Source organism: Podarcis bocagei, assembly GCF_964188305.1.
Source record: "Podarcis bocagei genome assembly, chromosome: 9".
NCBI classification, from domain to species: Eukaryota; Metazoa; Chordata; class Lepidosauria; order Squamata; family Lacertidae; genus Podarcis; species Podarcis bocagei.
In genome coordinates, this window is record NC_138134.1 from 42,584,131 (window position 1) to 42,601,071 (window position 16,941).

The 16,941-nt window shown below is 41.7% G+C and overlaps 2 protein-coding genes across 5 annotated transcripts in view; one reads left to right on the forward strand and one right to left on the reverse strand.

Annotated features, from left to right (window-relative positions):
* The window catches only part of ZNF827 (zinc finger protein 827), a 126,518-nt gene that overhangs the window by 91,699 nt on the left and 17,878 nt on the right, over window positions 1-16,941 (forward strand). For all 4 annotated transcript variants that reach the window (XM_081208316.1, XM_081208319.1, XM_081208318.1 and 1 more), the window contains exon 8: window positions 2,160-2,263. In XM_081208316.1, coding sequence (XP_081064442.1) covers window positions 2,160-2,263 — 104 coding nt within the window. The remainder of the gene's footprint in view (window positions 1-2,159; window positions 2,264-16,941) is intronic.
* Window positions 16,456-16,941, reverse strand: part of LOC308594913 (uncharacterized protein C4orf51 homolog) — a 40,829-nt gene continuing 40,343 nt past the window's right edge. Inside the window, exon 7 of the mRNA XM_081208479.1 lies at window positions 16,456-16,738. The gene's annotated coding sequence lies outside the window, so the exon portion shown is untranslated. The remainder of the gene's footprint in view (window positions 16,739-16,941) is intronic.

A 16,941-nucleotide genomic window follows, 5' to 3' on the forward strand; every position in this document is an offset into this window, starting at 1 on the left:
CTCCAAAATATATCCCGATGTTTCCTGTCTGCACTAGCAGGCAGAGCTTGATGAGATGTATTCTTGCTGTGTGTTTTTTGGAAACCTGGAGTCTGTTGTGAGCAGGTATTTGTTTACCTGTGTGTATCTGTGTGCAGATACACCAGATTTGCACAAAAAAGCAGTAAAAAAAAAAGTGTGTGAGGGGGGTCTGGGGGTCTGTCTGTCCCAAGTCAGGTCAGGATTTGGATCCCTTGCATGAAAGGCTACCACTTGCTTTCCTCCTGCTTTCCACCTCATCTATCTGCAAGGGCAATTTTTATTTTTAATAGAGCTGTTTCGTGCAAGAGCAGTTCTGCACAAAAAGCAGGCTGCGTCCTTTCCTGTGGGCTGATAGAAACAAAGTGGAAGTGGAAGGCTGGCAAATGACAACACCCAGAGAAACCTCAGCACATGTGTAAACAAACAGGCGAACAGTGCGCCTCAGAGCACCCATGCTCAAGTAACATGCGATATTATATGGGACTTGATTGTCCTCAAAAGTAGCATGCAGGTAGACCCCCAATCATGAGCAGAAATCCATCTGTTGAACACCCCAAACACTTGGGTACACTATACCAAAGAGAATTATCCATTCTTTCCGAACCATTTATCTATTCTTTTATTTTTATTTAATTTTTAAATCACATTTATATCTCACCTTTCCTCCAAAGAGCATAAAGTTGTGTACGTGATCCTTCTCCTCCCTATCAAATCCTCACAATAACCCTGTGAGGTAGGTTAGGCTGAGAGACTGTGGTTGTCCCAAGGTAACCCAGTGAGCTTTATGACTGAGTGGGGGTTTGATTCCTGGTTTCATAGGTCCTAGTCCAACACTCTAACCACTACACCACTGTCTTGTCCATTGCAAAATCCTGTCCATCATTCCAGTCCATCATTCCAGATATAGCTCGGGTCAATTTATCCACACAAAATCTTTTGCATGCAGGAGCCAAGTTTTACTTGTTGGGTTGAACATGAACTGATTTTTCCTCTGTCAGTAAATAAGTTGTGTAAAAAGGTACACAGCTTCTCAGTTTGTAGTCCTAGAGCTCCAAGGTCTTCCTGTCACAAGCTAAACAACTTCCTTGCAAGGAAACAGAATGTATTGGCTCAGCCAGAGATGAGGGGAATAACTGTAAGGAGAATGCTTAGCTTCATTTAGGCTCCTCCAGTGATACGGACATTTTCCTGAGAAAATCAGTCTCCCACTAAGGGCCCCTCAGGACGGGGAGAAGCATTGTCCTCCCTATAGAAGAATATTCAGACAGGATGTGTCAGTCTTCATACTGGCATTTACTGTATCCACACCAGCTGGATTAACTTGGCTTGGACATGTTGCTGGAACATATGTCTGAACTGTGAGCTCTTTGCAATGTGGCACTCCATAAAACCTGATATACTGTGCCATGTCCTGAAATTCCTTTGCACAAACATCACTGGGCTTCAGGAACATGCATGTCTCCTTAAAATGTCTCTGCTAATGCTGCTTTTCTAATGTGAACCATAGCCAGCGAAAGATGGTGGTTCTTCATTAAGGAATAGCTGGGAAAACATAGAGGCCATGCATCAAAATTACATTATTGGCATTGAGGGCTTTTGACTTTTAACTTCAGGGAAGGCCCATGTGGTGGTTATGGGCCACCCACCTGCCACTGGGGTCACTGCATCTTACCTGGATGGTGATGGGATGGCAGCAAGGTTGGGGTTGGGCAGGTGCAGTGGTATGGTCAATCTAGCACTTCCACTGGTGCCCCCCACCCCACCCAGCCTGCATTGCCCTGCACCAACCAGTAAACAGAAGTGATTCCAATATCAGGGGAGCAGCTCTGTCTCACCTTAAAAGCCACTTCCATTTGTCTCTTTCTCCAAAGTATTTCTACGAAAAGCTCCAGTTTTTCGGTTTTGATACATGGTATGCTGCGTAGATAACAATACAGAATTCAGTAGTGAGTGATGATCAAGTCATTTTGTAAAACAAGTGAAATTTTGTTCCAAAGGTTAGTCTTTATTTGAGTTTCAAAAGCAATTTTCATTGTAACATTGTAAACAGAACGTATTTAATTGTGCATTACTGTGATTTTTATTCTCTGATTATTATTATGTCAGCTTAAAAGAAAACAAATTGTTCTTTTCCTTAGCCCTTTTTTCCCTGAAGATACATTTAGACAATCACCATTCACTTCCAACTCAAAAGATCTCCTGTCTAATGAGACTGCTGTTCATGGAAGGACAACAGTACCAGGTATGGGACATTATGTTTTTAGTAACAGTAAAGTTCAGATATTGTGATTGAAAAGTCCTAGTTGTGTTCAGATACATCAAGTGGAAGCATCACAAATCCTGAAACAAAATGTATCAGAAGTCATTGGCTTTGAAAATATAAGACACCAGCCATAGGCCTTGAAAATATAATTGGCTAAATAAAATGTATTTAACTTAGCATGAATTGATGCTAATTAGAATTAACTGGGGTTGGATTCTTCAGCTAGAAAAAAAACATTAATTATTATTTCCAAGAATTGAAGAACATTGCAGGGCACATTGACGTAGGTTGACATCCAATGGTGACTGCATGCAAGCTGAAGAGATTTCCACTCATGCAACGCTGGATTTCACCCATAGTCTTTTATGGTCAGCAAGTCACAAAGCCTAGAAAACTACTATGAAAAGGGATGTTGATTAGAAATTCCTCACCACATAGAGTTCTGGAAACATTTACTTTATCCCAGACTCATTGGGTTGCTTTTCTACCTACACAAATTCAGCTGCAGTTTTGTCATGATAGGATAAATATTGCTTGCTACTATGACAAGTGAACTTTTAGGGATTTGGTCACTCTGGGGCTGTTGGGGCTTAGGCAGAGTGGAGTGAAGGAGAGGTTAGCATATATAATTGCCCTTACAATTGTACCAGAAACACAAGATCATGTACAAAACATTATGTATTTTCAGCTTTTCAATTGAAGTTCTGCCTCATCCCAACAAAATCTCAAAATATTTCCATAGTGGCTAACAAACTGAAAGGAACTGGAACTGGACTTTCTGCTTTTAATTTTCTGTCTGTATAAATAAGCACTTTGATATTTCTGTCAACCTGTACATTTTAAATCATTTCATCCCTTTAGAAACCCTCTCAAAAGGGCTTTGCTACTGAAATATTTATTTTATTTATTTCATTGTTGCATACCAGCCAGCTCTTTCTAACTTTTAAGGAGGCAGGATGTGACCGCCATCTGTAGTTTACCTCGCAAGAAAAGAGCATTGGCTGCCTGCCAGGATATCTTAATGTTGCTGTAACCTGACATTAACTGCAGCTGAAAATGTGGTAGGGCAAATTCCAGACTCCTGTGTATGTTGCACAATTGTCCAAAAATCTTGCATGGAATCCAGAGAAGAAACTTTGCTTCTTTGGAAGAGGACACACATGCAGCTGGTGGTTTTCTTGCTGTTTTTGACAAAAGGCATACATATAACGAAATACTGACTTCAGCATGCTCTGAGCTGGTGGGGGAGTGGGGCAGGTCGCGAAAGCAAAACTCTGGCACAGAGCACAGTTATTTTCTGCCTGCTAATACAAATAAATAAAGGGGTGGTGGCATCAGCTGCAGTGGATGCTCTGGACATTCAATGTTTGCCCAGCTCTGCCACGTGCTGATGTAAGGCCTTGGCATACATGCAAAACTTGAGTTTCTGTCCCCTCTCTTCCGCTTTCCATGTGCATAAGTGGTATTATTAGCCAGTGGGTTAAATCCATGTTCGCTGCAAATGTGGAAGGTTAATATATGATATGTGAGCCCGTCAAAATGCATTAACAAAGTGTTACAGTATTACCAAAGGAAGATCAAATTAAACTCACCGGGTGAGGTCATAGCTTGATATCAACCGAACTGCAAGAGCTCAAGCTTTTGTCTGGTTGTCAAATGTGTTTTTTGTTTTTTTAGGATGCTATAGACATGAAAACTTTCACTATTTTTATTTGTAAAATTAGGAAAGAATCATTTGCATTGGGTAAAATAAATCCTATCACAGTTCCATAAATTTGCTGCAAGGATACTAAAGCAGTTTTCATTAGGGCTGAGTGGTGTACTTGGCATACACCACACATGTTTCGTTATGTCTCAGGGGTTCTCAGAGAACAAGCTAGTAAATTCCTATGCGCTCAAAAAGGCTGCCATAAAGAGACATCACTTGGTGGTGACGGGACCAGGGAAGGGAGACTGAGATACCTTTATTCTGTCTTCTCTCCCTGCCTTCCCTCAGGTGTATTCATTATGTATAAGGGCGGGGGGTGTAGCTCAGTGCTACAGCATATTCTTTTTATGCCAAAAGGTTCTAGGTTCAATCCTAAGCATCTCCAAGTGAGGCTGGAAAAGACTTCTGTCCTGTCTGAAATCATGGAGAGCCACTGCTAGTCGCCATTGACATCTACTGAGGTAGTTAGGTAAATGGTCTGATTTGGAATAAGACAGCTTCTTTATTTTATGAGTTTTCCTTGAATGAGAAGCACCAAAGGACCTACAAGGGCTTAGCAGAAAGGAGGGAAGAAGGTTCCAAAGGGAAGAGGACCCTCAGGAGAAGAATCTGTTCCTGGAATAAGTCTCGCAGGGGCAGCATCCCAGATCATTAACACTCCCAACAGTAGCCAACTAGACACTGTAGCCAAGTTCACAGGAAGGGCATGATACACAATCTGCATCATCTAGGAAACTTTGCTTATGAAAATTATAGTTAGTAGCCATTGCTAGTGTTATGGTCTATATACTACCCCAGTCCTGTGACAATGAGTTTCATAGGTTGGTTATATGTTGGAATAAGAAATACTTCCTTTCGTTCGTCCTAAAGCTGCTGAGGGTTTATTGCTTTTGCGTATTAGTATTAATAGTATTGTTATTATGTTCTTAGACCACTTTTCAGACAAATATTGTCTCCCAAAGTGGCTCACATCAGTTTTTTTAAAAAAAAACCCTGAGGCTTCTGCCATCAGGCTTACAAACGAAAAGTCAGGACACACGAACTGAGGGAAAAGGTAGAAGAAGTATGTCAGTTTGACAATGCCAGAACAAGGTGTTGAGTCATAACCAGATATTTATATCCACTTAGAGTCAGGCAGATCTTCCTATGTGGGTGGCCTTGCCTGGATTAAGGTGCTGCGACTAGCCCAGCAGCTCTTGCTCCTCTGACTGATGGCAAAGGCCAGAGTGTTCTTCCCTTCTCATCTGCAGGGCAACTGGCAGTTAGAGATTTCTTTCTGGCAGGAAACTCCCTGTAGCAGTGATAGATGAAACTGGTCTGGTCTTTCCCTTGCTATGATGTTCTTCCTAGGAGACAGAAGGTGGAACAAACACCCCATTGGATGGCAGAGACCAGAGTAAACTTCCCTTTGGCTCTCTGGCCCAAGGGTGACTGACAGTTGGAGTCAAGTGCTATTTCAGACGGGGGGAAGAAGCAAGCTCCCTTCAGCTCCTCCTCCTTTGGCTGATAAATGGGGCCAGACTTGCCTTCTCTTATTCTTTCTGGGAGACATAGGGTGTAGCCTTCCAGAGGCCTGTGTTCCCCGGCAGACGACAGAGGCTAGAGTGTGCATCTCTTCTCCTCTGTGGACCCTCAGCATAGGATACAGAATATATTCTTGATTTTGAGACTGCCTGGGGGTGCTGGGATCTCGATTGGCTACCCCATGTGGTGAATAAGTGAATCGTAGGAGGCAGTCTTCTTGGTGAAGAAGCTTCTGGATTGACTGCACCTACTCAGGTTGGATCCTGCTGTGCAGGAAGAAGTTTAAAGAGATTCCTTTTCTAGCGGAGCCTCATTTTAGCAGCAAGGGGTTCTCAAGCTCTCATGTATGTTAGGTCTCTGGTCATGCATTGTGGTTTGACCTCTATTCCTGATTTCACAGCTCCTTTTCCCCGGCTCCTGGGTCACCTCATAATACTTCCCACAGTTCAGTTCCCAATGAATAATTCTTTTCCAATTCTCTCTTTCCAGCCATTCGCGATTTTTACAAACTCCTATTTTGTTGCTCACTCGGTGATCCTTTTTATTTGCTGAAAAGCATCTCTGTCTTTTAAACTCTGCCTCAGAAGTTATTTATTAATTTATATCCAGCCTTACACTCAGAAAGAAAAATCACACATCACCTTGATTGTTTTGTCCCTTTCCAGCTTTCCTATCACTTTTTTTGACTTGAGGCAATAAGAATTTCACACAGTATTCTCTGTGTGGATATTCTTTAGGCCTTTATTGGAAACATCATAACTTGCCGTTTAATCGTTTTAATTCCTAACAGTGAGGGCATTTTTTACTGCCACAGTACACCAAGTTGACATTTTCAGTGAGCCATTTAGAAGAACTACCCTTTTAAAATAAAGTACATTCATAGTAGAAACTGAGACTAGTATCAAGCATCTCAGGAGCCTTCCACACGTGTGTGTATAGAGCATGTCTAGAAAACGTCTCTAGCAGTCAATGTGAAATATAGCTGATCTCATTCCAGTAATAGATCTACTACTGGCATCACCACAACAGCTGAGAAGAAGAGCAAGTAACTGCATGCAAACAGAGACTGAAGTACCCTTTCACTCTATGAGACATCATCTTGAGGACAGCACTGAGGAAGCTGTCAGTGCCAATAGACATATAATGCCTAACATCCTGTGAGTGATAGCATACGTGCTTCTTTACTTTTAAAGACAGCTGCTGATCTGTGTAGCTGAGAGTCCTGCCAGCATTTCCTGCTTGGTTAGCTGGATGTGTGGATTGGCTATAGTTCTCCAGCAGAACTAAGAATAGTAAGATGGGAAGGAGAAAGTTCATCTGAGCTAGGACCTGACCAGTAAAAAATTGGCTAGGGTTGGACATGCTGGAATGCAGTGCTAGTCCAATGATGCGTTGCAAATTCCAGAAATATTGATGGAGGGATCGCCTATGCTAGGAAATGTTATATTTCCAGCTTTTGTTTGAGAATCTTTCTAGTTTTCACTGTGGCAGAGAAAATCTTTAAATATCACTACATTGTTTGCCTCTGTTTCTCTCCATTACCTGTCTCTGAAGATTAGTACACCTGCTATATCCCTACTCCTCTGTGTTATTTTGTTGCTCTCCCTCCTCTCTCTGGCTTCTCAGACATTTACCTGTTTCCCCTGCATACGTATCTGCCTCATGTGCTTCTAAATTCTCTACTAATAGTATCTCTGTTATTGAGCATCTCTTTCTCAGGCTCCGGGAAGGTTTTATTTGTCATTCACAAAATAAAGAAGTCCGACATCTGGGGTGCAGGAAAAATCTACGACCACGTTAATAAAGGTGTTGAAAGAGTGGGTACACATGTCATAATCTTCAAACATTATTACATACATGGTGAGGAACCACAGCTTATCAGACCAGAGCAGAAAGACATCATTTGCATGCAGCTTCAGTGCTTGGCATCTCCAGTTAAGGGGGTCAGGTAGCAGGTGATTGGGAAAATCTCTGCCTCAGACACAGGAGAGCTGCTGCCAGTCAATTGACAATACTGGATTGGGTGGACAAGCAGGCTGACCTGGTATAAAGCAGCTTTCTATGTCCCTAGAAATCATGTTCGCTTACTTTTGTTTAAGCTTCTCTCACATATCAGCGGTGATTCATAGAATTGCCATATCCTACTATCTATGCTGAATAAAGGAAGTGCTTGCTGACTGGAGGCATATTGCAATTTGCAATACAGTGTTAATATTATTTGTTAAATTTATATGCTGCCCTTCATCTGAAAATCTCAGAGTGGTTCACAAGATAAAAGTACAGAATAAAAGCTCAAATTGGTTATTTAGAACAAAAACAAAGCAATACTCCCTCCCAACACATTTAAAAGGCCATAGAATATTAATCAGCCCAAAGCCTGGTTGAAGAGGAATGTTTCACCTGGCGCCTAAAGATGTATAATGAAGGGAAAGGAGCAATGTTGGCTGCTTCTCTAAATTCACCTTATGGCCCAGTCTCCCTGTTAATTTTAAGACACAAAATTCATGATGTATATACGCTATTCTATAGTTGGTGGAAACAGTAAATCTTTTGCGATCGCAAGGAACTGGGAAAATCTCGGCATGGGCTTATTTACACAAGAAACAGGTGCCACTGTGAAGCACAAGCAACCTTTAATGAAAGAACAATAAGAGAATTAAACACAGCAAATAGTAAGAGTCAGGAGGTTTGAACAGAAATGGAATAAGGAAGAAAAAGTTGAAAGAATTGCTTTGAAAAACAAAGGTCAGCAGTAACACCACAACAGCCCAATATTGGCCAGGAAACCCATGAAATATGATTGAATTGTTAACGGCTTCCTGAAATAAATCCATGGATTTGAAAGTCAAAAGGATGACTCTCAGCTTCTAGCGTGGATACTGCAACCCAAGCATATTGTTAGTTTGTGCTGAGGTCTTATATATTAAGCTGAAGGAGAAAAGAATCATATATTTGTGTTAAACACACACAGTGCCACTGCACAGGTGCTCTACCTTATCATCAACGCAAAAGTTTGATGTTAAGAGGCTGTTTCCAATCATGCTCTGTTACATTAGCCCTTTCCCCTCACATTGCTTTCTGGATTCTGTGGTTATTATATAACTATTGCTAAAAACAAATGATTACTTCAGTTGGCCTACAACTGTTTTTTTAAAAAAGAGAAATAGGTTTATGCAAACTGAGCAAGCTTGGATAAATTTTTACTACAGGCTCTTTATATCTACCTATGTCAAGAGGTAAAGCACAGTTATGGGTTTGCATTGTTCTTGGTCTAAATGTGTCAGTGAATTAAACATTTGCCTGTCAGTTGGCTTTCTTGGCTCTGTGCCAACCTTTAATCCCTTTTAAAAGTTCTCTACTACCTTTTCTGTCACATCTTGTAACTCAAAACTAAACTCTTGATACCTAGATAAGTGGATTCCTTTGTTTAACCTTTCCTTCCACTTCAGCAATGTGTCCAGATAAGTTCAACTACTGTCAGACTCAGACTCCCTTTATTTCTATAAATTCTGTTTCTTAGGGCAATAAAATATATATTATTTTCCTAATTTGTTCATTGCAGCTCAAGCATAACGACTTCCTTTGGAACCAATGTGTCCTATGTCCTCCTATTTCCTTTCCTACTTCAAGAAGCAGAGTTTTAAGGCAGTGCAACATTATTCTTGGCAGTTCTGGCTACAAGAAATTAAGACTCTTAAGGCCAATAAATGGCCCTGCTTGAGGGTTTCCCACAGGCATTTGGGTGGCCGCTGGGAGAACATGCTGGACTAGATGGGACAATGGCCTGATCCAGCAGGCTCTTCTTACGTTCTTAAGACTGAACAACGGATGGACCATTTCTGCCCTGATTTATTATGACTTCTATTGGAGCAGCCAACAATGGTGTCTTGTGTCCATTCAGAAACAGTTCTCAAACAATCTATAATTTTTTCTAGGACAAACAGCCAGCGTGATTATTGTGACACACTAAGTGAGGCTTTTCAAGTGTATGGCATTTGTTTCTTCTTTTGGGGCTAATGTTTTGGACCTTAGGATGGCCTTGGGAGCAACACCTTCCCTCCCCATCAGAAGTTTCAAATTCCAGTGTAACATTTAACATTCATTAAATAACTTTTTGAAGCAACAACCTTGTTTGTTATGAATGACTCTGAAGGTCATCTGAGTGACTTCAAGATGCACAGCATGGGTAAAGGTAAAGGTACCTGACCATTAGGTCCGGTCGTGACTGACTCTGGGGTTGCGGCACTCATCTCGCTTTATTGGCCGAGGGAGCCGGCGTACAGCTTCCGGGTCATGTGGCCAGCATGACTAAGCCACTTCTGGCGAACCAGAGCAGCGCACGGAAACGCCGTTTACCTTCCCGCCAGAGCAGTACCTATTTATCTACTTGCACTTTGATGTGCTTTTGAACTGCTACATTGGCAGGAGCACGGACCGAGCAACAGGAGCTCACCCCATTGCGGGGATTCGAACCGCCAACCTTCTGATCGGCAAGTCCTAGGCTCTGTGGTTTAACCCACAGCGCCACCCACATCCCACTCAGCAGCACAGCATGGGTACATCCTTGTAATTTTGGGACATCTAAAGGTATCTCAGAAGTTGTGATCGGCAGTAAGAGGATTCTGTTTGCCGTGCTGCAGTTAATACAGTCCTCTTAACTTGAGCTGACCCATGACAATAATTCTTCATATTTGCTTATACATCAGATTCCATTTTCTGCTGCTCTTCCAAATGCTGTTGACAATTGCCCAGTGGCAGTAGGGAGCACACTTAGAGGTTTTGAATGTAAAGCCGTATTTCCTTTTAAGGAAGATTTGGCAGGCTTTGGAGATTTCTGAAACAAATTAGTATATTACTTCTGTGAAATGAAGAAGAGTAAATAGTCAGTAGTGTTGAGATTCAGATTGCTATTCTTCTGGCTCCAGAGCTATCATCCTACTGAGATAATGAGGATAATTAACACCATGCTTCCCCATTGTCTGCCCTACTCTGCCAAAAGGCTTCAAATCTAACTGCATTCCTTGCTTTATGAGGATTTCCTTAGTGATTGCAGAAAGCTGCTACTTTTCAAAACAGAATATTCCATTTCTAATCCACAGTATCCCAAGCAATGCATCGCTGCTGTGGTTGTTTCATTGTATTAGGTGCCCCAGAAATGCAAAGGACTTTTAAAACAGGAGTTTCAGAAACAATGAGTGTTTTATGCATTGCAATTGGACCTCTGACTAGATTGGACATTTGTAGTACTTTCACATCAAAATTGCCTTGAAATTGTCCTAACTAGAGGAGACACTTATGGTTAATTTTGAGATACCTACAGGGAGTCGAGTTGGAAAAGGATGGTGGGTAGATGGCCGGGTACATCAAAAATTATCTCAATCACTCACCCATCCACTAACTGCTCTGTTGTCTGGTATTTATTCTCTCCAAACTGAATGAGTGGGCAGTAAAATGACAAATGCAACTTCAGTAAGCTGGTGTAACATAGATGCTGATCCAGAAGCTGCATTTAGAGCAGAATGCTATAGCACAATTGCTACCAGGATGAGGCCTTGTCAGCATAGAACACCTGTGCTCAGGAATCTGCACTGCTTGCCAATTTGCTACTGAACCAAGTTGAAGGTGATACTATTAGTATTTAAAGCCCTTAACCACTTGGGACCCGTTTACCTACAATATTGCCTTTACCCACTTGACTGCTTCAATCAGTTGAATTGTCACTATTACAGGTGCCACGTAATACCCGTTCCACATTTATAAGAACTTAATCATTTAGTGTGGCAATGCCTGCACTTTGGAACTCCCTTCCTATTGAGATCAAGCAGGTACCTTCACTGTACTCTTTTCAGTGACATTGAAACACACCTTTCCCGTTCCCCATGGCAGCGCTGACTAATACCACCATTGAATGGCAGGCATATATAGATGGCTAGCTCTGCATTCACTTGCAGCCATTACTATTCTGTAGACCCATAAATCGAGGAATTTGCCTGCAACAGTCTAACATCAGTTTTAGTTATTTGGACTCTCTGTTTCTTACTGTTCTCTTGGAGGCTATTATCATGATTTCCCATAAGCAGAGAACATTCTGGAGCATTGTGTCTCCTTTCTACGCTTTTACCCTTTAGAAAATAGAAAATTTGCCAGCTGGTCTTATTGCTCTTCAGGTTCTCATAACGGAAGAAATAAGACTCATTACGGATTGGAGAAAGCTGGTGCTGGAAAATCAGTTTGTTTGGCAAGTGATGGAGGCAAACATACTCACAATAGTACTTCTTTTGGAGACACTGATTAACAGTATTTTTTGTCGGGTTCATATTGCACTAAACAGTGCTGTATGTGCTGATTTAGCTCATGTGGATTACTGCTTTGTTTATTCCACTGCTTTGTATCTTGAAAATTCCACAATTATGTGCCTAGCTTACATGCAGCATAGGGCTTATGTTGTTCCATGTGTCTGAAGACCAATATAAAGTATCTTCAGTTGACAATATTCCTATTATCTTTGATAGGGCTGTAAGAAAAGCTAGATTGCAGCTTGTGGTTACAAATTATTACAGCATAAACATTTCCTCCCACTTTCCATGCAATTTTCTTCTGTCGTGATACCAAACTAGCTGGCACTAAATGCAGATGGGCGGCTGAAACATAGGATCTTGGACACATTAAGCGTACCACACTTGCTCTATAAATTTGACTGAAGAGTTAAATAAGAATTGAACGCTGCTTTGCACAACAAATGTACTCTGTAATATCGATCAGGCTAATATCTATCTGTGTTGATGGCTGGCCCTGCTCACCAATCCGGCCCCGCCCCACCAACACCCTTCCAATAACACTTTAGACCAGGGCTGGGGAAACTTCTTGGCTCTCACTGCTTTTGTTCTCCTTGCCGCCACTGCTGAGGCTGAAAGTGTCGTCAGTGAGGTAGACAGCAGCAGCAGAGCAAGTTGGTTGCTGAGGAGCTGCCCTAGCCTGTTGGGACTACTCCTGAATGGACTGCCCATCACAGCCACCTCACCTCCACTGCTGCAGTGGTCCAGCAGCTCTCAGAAGGCTGTTGTTGCAGGATAGTTTGCAGCACCATTGGTCAGTGGATGGCACCACAAACTACAGCATGATGACAGCCTTAGGAAAATATTATAAAAGGAGAGGTGTATGTTCATATTTTCTTTCTGGTTGTTGTTGTTGTTTAGTCGTTTAGTTGTGTCCGACTCTTCGTGACCCCATGGTCCAGGGCACGCCAGGCACTCCTGTCTTCCACTGCCTCCCACAGTTTGGTCAAACTCATGCTGGTAGCTTCGAGAACACTGTCCAACCATCTCATCCTATGTCATCCCCTTCTCCTTGTGCCCTCAATCTTTCCCAACATCAGGGTCTTTTCCAGGGAGTCTTCTCTTCTCATGAGGTGGCCAAAGTATTGGAGCCTCAGCTTCACAATCTGTCCTTCCAGTGAGCACTCAGGGCTGATTTCCTCAAGAATGGATAGGTTTGATCTTCCTGCAGTCCATGGGACTCTCAAGAGTCTCCTCCAGCACCATAATTCAAAAGCATCAATTCTTTGGCGATCAGGCTTCAGGCGATCAGGCTTTATAGTCCAGCTCTCACTTCCATACATCACTACTGGGAAAACCATAGCTTTAACTATACAGACCTTTGTTGGCAAGGTGATGTCTCTGCTTTTTAAGATGCTGTCTAGATTTGTCATTGCTTTTCTCCCAAGAAGCAGGCGTCTTAATTCATACAGTGAATACATTTCTTTGCTTTCATTTCATAGGACTCCAGATACAGGATTGTTCTCATACAAAATGGAGAACAATTTGCAAAGATAGACCATTACTTTCACATATAGTGAAATTTATTTATTTAATACTACTACTGGTTTTGTGAACGTATAAATTTGAACCAGTTGAGTCAGCTGCTTATTTTGGCTGAAGGGTAAAATGAGAGCACAGCTGGTAAAAACAGCAAATCCTATCAACCTACATTTACCTTTTTCTGATGGTTTCTTTGTTGCATAACCTTTTTCGGATGACCTCAGTTTTGTAATTATTTTTTCTCCATGGTTGATGACCATTTTATTTATAGAACTCACCCCACTTTTCTCTTTCCAGGATGTTTAAGCTGTTCTGTAACCATTTCGTACTTTTAAACAGCAAATAGTGATAAAAACCGTATGAAATGCAAACAAATAAGAAGAGTGGAAATCAAACCTTCCTGGCAAATAATTCCTTAGGGATGCTTTCATTCTTGACTCAACAGTGCTGATATTGGCACAGTCCACAAGGAATAGGATACATTAAAGGCACAAACTTCTGTTTAAAAGATTGTGCCTTTAATGTTTATGCAGAAAATCATTTGTATATTGAAGACATACTTTTCTTTAGCTACAACCAATACAAAACTTCTTTCACACTATTTCTCATTAAGTTAGTTTTGTAAAGGGATAATCACTAATTTTGGGATGCAAAAAATAAAACCCACCCTCTATATCAGCGATAGCCAACTCTGTGCCCTCTAGTCTTTGTTGGACTATAACTCCCATCAATAGCCAGTGGTCAGGGATGATGGGAGTTAGGAGACGTACAAAGACTAGAGGGCACAGAGTTGGCTATCCCTGTTCTATATGTTCATGGACTGGACATAACATGATTAAATAAAAGTTAGAGCCATTTGCTTTCTACGGAAATGTTTGGTTCAGGTGAGACTTGCATTTTGGGGGGTATCACCCACCACACAAGTTCTTGGAGAATTACAGAGCTACAATTCTCAGTGTGATTTAACCATCAATCCCTCTTTCCAAGGAACTCTTGTGAGGTGGATAGACATCTCCTAACAACTCACAGCACTCTTTAGCACACAGTTCCCAGGCTTCTTCAGGAGAAGCCATGGCTTTTTATAGTAGTAGGATACTGCCTTAAACATATAGCAAAAAATGGACCCTTTGCCATAACTGTTGTTGTTTAGTCGTTTAGTCGTGTCCGGCTCTTCGTGACCCCATGGACCAGAGCACGCCAGGCACTCCTGTCTTCCACTGCCTCCCGCAGTTTAGTCAAACTCATGCTGGTAGCTTCGAGAACACTGTCCAACCATCTCGTCCTCTGTCATCCCCTTCTCCTTGTGCCCTCAATCTTTCCCAACATCAGGGTCTTTTCCAGGGAGTCTTCTCTTCTCATGAGGTGGCCAAAGTATTGGAGCCTCAGCTTCAGGATCTGTCCTTCCAGTGAGCACTCTGGGCTGATTTCCTTAAGAATGAATAGGTTTGATCTTCTTGCAGTCCATGGGACTCTCAAGAGCCTCCTCCAGCACCATAATTGTATTACACTATTTTTTGTGTTTTTTTGGTATTTTTATTTATGGTATTTATGTCCATAAGCGTATTACACTATTTTGGGGGAAGTAGCTGGGAATATTCTATAGCAGAAGTTGGGAACCTTTTTAGGCTCAAGTGCCACAGTCCCTTGTGGGCCATTTTCTGTGGGCAACATGCCACAGGCATGTGGGGCCAGAGGAAAATGTGGGAGAAGCAGCAGATAAGACTCCTGCCTTTGTCCAGCAGGCTACGTTCCAAGCATGGAAAACATCACATCTACACACACTTTCCTCTGTCTTCCATTCAGGCACACAAGTGGCACTAGCACAGTTTAAAGACACTTTCTGGGCTGGCAGATGGGTGCAGAGCAGACAGAGGAAGGTGGAAGTGTTGAGGGCTATGGTGAGGGAGAGCTCCAGAGGAAACTTTCAGCCACTTCAGAATGGTCAGTTTCTGCTAGGAGTCAGGACACTCAGCTACAAAGAAAGTGCATAGCTGAGGTGGGTGGGGGGGACCCACTGCACAGCATCACTTATAGCAAAGATGGCCAGGAAAACCTATTAGAAAATAATGGCAACCCAATTCCCAAAAGATTGCCTCTGAGTAGCAGACATTTAGAGGGAATTTTTAAAGCAAGAGAAACTTGTGTTGTAGATGGATGCAATGTAAGCTTTTACAAAAGTCTGGTTTCAGCACCTTTGGGGAAATTTGAAAATGGACACTTTTGCTGTTTCCTATGGGATTTCGGTGGCGATATTCTTTTCCACAGGAAATAGTTTCTGGTTTCAGCTACTTTATTATGGCAAGGAGAGAGCTAGTGACTAACGCTGAGAGGAATTGTTAAAGAGACGTATTGGCTTTTAATTGAGTCTGCTTGTTTGCTTTGTGTCCAAATTAATTCAGCTTTGTAGTGACCATGCTTTAGGAACTGGCATACACTTGACATTTTCTCATAATCATTACCATATTCCTCCCGTTGAAGCACTGTTTTGATTAAGCACTCAGAAATATCATTGCAGCCGAGTCAAATGACCGCTGTCTTGAACTCAAGACTAATCATAGGAAGAATGGCTCACAATTGATTTCAGGGAAGCATGATACATACTTCAGCTTGTTTCCCCTCCTCCTGCCTTTTAAACTTTACAGAAGGGCTAATTTGGAAGAAGCATGAGTAATCACACATTAAGGATAATTTATATTATTATAAGACAAATAGCAGATAATGGTAACACCCAGAGGGCACCCTTCAAGTGTCAAGCTTTTGTTGTTCCAGGTGCTGTATGAACTGTGGCTTTCTTGAGAGATGTGTCCTATAATAAATAGCCTGTTGTGATGGCTGCGTAGATCCTTGCGGCTCTGTTAAGCTGGCTTTGAGGTCTTGCGTGCATTAATTACAATAATTCACATGTATACTGTTTGACTGACGGTCAATCCAGATAGTTCTAGCTTTACATAAATGGAAAAAAGAGCAGTTCTGGATAGCAGCTGAACAGGAAGATTGGGGGCACCTTGCAATTCACAAGTGCAGTACTAGTTGCTACCATAAGGTCCATTACTGTTTTGGCAGTTACTTTATTATTTTTCATTGTTTATCGTACAATACATTAAAAATAACAGTACGGAAGCAAACTGGAGAACAGAATGTCCTTGCTTGCAGTCACTTTATATCACATGCAGAAATCATCTGTTAGACCGACCATATAGGCACAGATGGATTTCTGTGTGTTGGGTGGGAGGAGCTGTTTAACTGGGTAAGAGGAAGAGTGCTTATACATGAAGTGCTTTTTTTTTTTTTGTAGTGCCACATGAGCCCTGACCAATGGTTGCTTGCGTAAAGGGGCTGTAGGGGGCTCACATCTTATAGTTGCCATGCAACTCCTTCCAGCTTTTTTGTTCAGGTTTTATTTACCTACAGATGTGAGACAATAAAACGAAACATTATTATTAATATTTTCCATTTATGAATCGCTTAACATGAAGCATCATGAAGTGAATTACAATAGAATAAAAACATTATACAGTGTCATATATAAAAACATAAGCCCGCCCCCGCCCCCCCAAATTTTAAACAACATACATAAGATCAATTCAAATCCAATATAGATTCTAACG